At 33.5% G+C, this 4,167-nt stretch overlaps 1 protein-coding gene across 1 annotated transcript; it reads left to right on the top strand.

Moving 5' to 3' along the window:
- The first annotated feature begins 6 nt into the window (after nucleotides 1–6).
- On the top strand, nucleotides 7–672 carry LOC118756727 (translationally-controlled tumor protein homolog). The gene has a single exon (XM_036491473.1). It carries the CDS (start codon nucleotides 61–63, stop codon nucleotides 232–234), a length of 174 nt encoding a protein of 57 aa, XP_036347366.1. The 5' UTR covers nucleotides 7–60; the 3' UTR covers nucleotides 235–672.
- Nucleotides 673–4,167: the final 3,495 nt, after the last annotated feature.

Raw genomic sequence — 4,167 nt, 5'->3', positions numbered from 1 at the left:
AAGGTGCTGGCCAAGTTGGAGGAGAATGCTCCCGATCAAATTGAAGTCTTCAAGACCAACATGAATAAGGTAATGAAGGAAATCCTTGGCCGCTTCAAAGACTTGCAGTTCTACACTGGCGAATCAATGAACTGCGATGGTATGGTAGCCATGTGTGAATACCGTGAAATCGACGGCACCAGCACACCCGTGCTCATGTTCTTCAAGCATGGACTCGACGAAGAGAAGTGTTAAAAAAATAGATACCTAAAACGAAAATCACACCACATATACATTAATACTAATTATATTTTGTTTAGTAAATACCAATTAATTGCAATTGTAACGATTCATTTGTCATATTCGTTTTGTTCGGACACGAATTTATTATTGTCACTTGGAACTTGCTGCTACATATATATTTCGTCAAACTTTGAATACTATAATCCGTTCAACCGTAATGCTAATCATTATAGTAAAAAATTATGTATTTTAATTTTTATATAAAATGTGAAGAACATTCTCTCCATGTATGCTAATCAACTAGCTTGTTCTGCTACGCGAGTTATCAAATGCAGCGATGACAGCCTAGTAAATAATGAAAGAACTCTATTTGCAGCGTACATACTCGAGTACTTTTTATATATATAAATTTTTTGGTATTTGTCTTTTAATTTGTTTAAGTAAGAAAAAGCATCAAGCGAAAAAATGCATATTGCAAAAATAAAAAACGAAAAAAGAAAATACGCAAAAGAACTTTACGGACAAATTAAAGAAAAAACCATAAACAAAAAAAAAAAAATATATCAAAAACAAATAACTTAATGACGAGCACACCTAAAAGTTAAACATTCTAAAAATAGAATTATCAACACAACACATAAAAACACAACTATTCAAAATTACAAGATCAATACCGAAAATTTAGACGATTACACACTAATTAAAACAACCACACACGATAAAAATTGCAATGATACAGAGAAATTAAAAAGATTAACAAAAAACTTTCCACAATTTGTCAACTCTCAACTAACAACACTATGCACAGAATTCATAGAAACAGAACCAATTTCCTCTAATAATTTCTACAAACAAAAATTATACATGAAGGATGACACTCCTGTTTACATAAAAAATTATAGATTGCCTCAAACGCAAAAAGGAGAAATAAGCAAACAAGTAAATAAGTTAATCGAAGATGACATAATAGAACCCTCCATATCGGAATATAATAGCCCAATCTTATTAGTCCCTAAAAAATTACTCCCAGGTAAAACAGAAAAAAGATGGAGATTAGTGGTAGACTACAGACAGGTAAATAAAAAGCTAGCAGCAGACAAATTCCCACTTCCAAGAATTGACGATATTTTAGATCAACTTGGAAGAGCAAAATATTTTTCATGCCTAGACCTTATGTCAGGTTTTCATCAAATCGAATTACACCCCGACTCCAGGGATATAACCTCATTTACAGCCGATAATGGCACATATAGATTCAAAAGACTACCCTACGGATTAAAAGTAGCACCGAATTCATTCCAAAGAATGATGACCCTAGCATTTGCAGGCCTCAAGCCATCTCAAGCATTTCTCTACATGGATGATTTAGTTGTATTAGGTTGTTCTGAAAACCACATGCTAAAAAATTTAAGAGACGTATTCTCCACTTGCAGAAAATTCAACCTAAAATTACATCCAGATAAATGCCTATTTTTCAGCCAAGAAGTAACTTATTTAGGACATAAATGTACAAACAAGGGAATATTACCCGACCCGAGCAAATTTTAAACAGTTCAAAATTACCCAACACCAAAAACAGCGGATGAAGTTAAGAGATTCGTAGCTTTCTGCAACTATTACAGAAGATTCGTACCGCATTTCGCAGAACACTCACGAAAATTAACTAGGCTTTGCAAAAATAATGTTTCCTTCGAATGGACAGAAGAATGTCAAAAAGCTTTTGCCTATTTAAAGGAAGCATTAATTAGTCCAAAACTTTTGCAATACCCAGACTTCGTTAAAGAATTCTGCATAACAACAGACGCTAGTGGGTACGCTTGTGGGGCAGTCCTTAGCCAGGAACATAATGGCAAACAGTTACCAATTGCTTACGCTTCTAGGTCCTTCACCAAAGGTGAAACCAACAAAGCCACAATAGAAAAAGAATTGGCCGCAATCCATTGGGCCATAACCTTCTTCAGACCATATGTTTATGGCAGAAAATTTCTAGTTAAAACTGACCATCGTCCTTTAACATACCTATTCTCGATGAAGAGCCCTTCATCTAAGGTGACACGAGTAAGACTCGATTTAGAAGAGTACGATTTTGAAGTGGAGTATATAGCCGGAAAAGAAAATCATATTGCGGACGCATTATCCCGCATAACAATTTCAAACTTAAAAGATATGTCAGTGGAAGCAAGTAAAATATTAAAAATAACAACAAGATCAGCAGCGAAACAGACCAGCAGTAATGCTGAAAATAAAGAAAGTCACAAAGAGAACCCCAAAATTTACGAAGCGCTAAATAAATTTGAAGTAAAAAGACATGTCGAGCTCGTTTTCACTCCTCCGAAATTATATTTCAAAAAAGGAAAGAAAATTTGTAGCACTTTGGATACAAGCAACCTAATTGTTGAGGATAAGATTGACCTAGGACAATTCTTTACCAGGCTTGAAAGAGAAGCCGGCAATTTAGGACTTGTACAAATACAGTTGTCCTTAGGGGACAAATTGTTTAAAAGTAATTATACTGCAGTAGGCAAATTTATAGAAATGGGTAACAAAGTTCTCAAAAAGTTAACAATCGCTCTAACCCCAGAGGTTATATATGTGACAAATCCCGGGAAAATAAAAGAAATTCTGCACAAATATCATGACGATCCTATTAGTGGTGGCCACCCAGGAATAAATCGCATGACAGATAAAATCAAGCAGAAGTATAGCTGGCTGAATATGAAAAACGACATAAGAAAATACATAAAAAACTGCATCCACTGCAAGAAGAATAAGACCAATAAGCATATAAAAGAACCAATGACAATAACGGAGACACCTCCGAAGGCATTTGATATTGTACAAATCGATACAGTCGGACTATTACCGAAATCGATAAATGGAAACGAATATGCAGTTACCATCATATGTGACCTAACCAAATACTTGGTAGCGATCCCAGTCCCAAGCAGACACGCAACAACAGTCGCTAAAGCAGTGTTCGAAAATTTCATTTTGATTTATGGACGCATGAATACAATAATGACGGACATGGGCACAGAATACAAAAACAACTTATTCAAAGAACTGTGTAAACTGTTAAAAATTGAACATAAAACTTCAACACCGTATCATCATCAAACTTTGGGTACTGTAGAACGCAGTCACCGGACATTCAATGAATATATACGTTCATACATATCCAGTGACAAAGATGATTGGGATGAATACCTCAGGTATTTCACGTATTGTTACAATACGACGCCATCAACCACACATAAATATTGTCCTTTTGAATTAATATTTGCAAAAAACCCACCGAACTACGATTTTTTAAAAGAAAATAAAATCAGCCCATTGTACAATCACGAAGCTTATGACAAAGAAGTAAAATATAGACTTCAAATAGCACAGCAAAGAGCAAGGAAATTAGTCAAAGAGGCTAAAGAAAAACAAAAAACAAATTATGATAAAAGTAGCTATAGTAAGGAAATAAACATAGGAGATTTAGTATTAGTTAGAGAAGAGGCCTCCCATAAGTTAGAAAATAGATATAACGGATACTACAAAGTTAAAAATATCGATGAGAACAACAATTTTACTTTAATACCGCATAGCATAGGAAATAGTAATAAAAACAATAAAGAAATTATAATTCATAAGAATAGACTTAAAGCAATATAACTCCACTAGTAATAACAAAAAAAAAAAACAACCAAACAATAAACACTCATTTATCCATTTTAATAAACAGGCACACAAACCAAAAAAAAACTAAATACAACATATCATGTTCAAAATACAAAAAAAAGTCAGTACAATAAAGACACATGTGAAACAAATGTAAACAAAATAAAGTAAGAAAACCTTTTTCCAATAGCATAACAATAAACGATAAGCTAAGTAAGCCAAACATTTTATTACCTAATAATTAATTGTTACTGAATAAGTCATTGAAATAGAATACTC

Source organism: Rhagoletis pomonella, unplaced genomic scaffold (assembly GCF_013731165.1).
Source record: "Rhagoletis pomonella isolate Grant_MI unplaced genomic scaffold, Rhpom_1.0 Rhpom_scaffold_11861, whole genome shotgun sequence".
Classification (NCBI taxonomy): domain Eukaryota; kingdom Metazoa; phylum Arthropoda; class Insecta; order Diptera; family Tephritidae; genus Rhagoletis; species Rhagoletis pomonella.
Note: the sequence above shows the minus strand (reverse complement) of the source record. Positions and strands in the feature narration are given on the sequence as shown.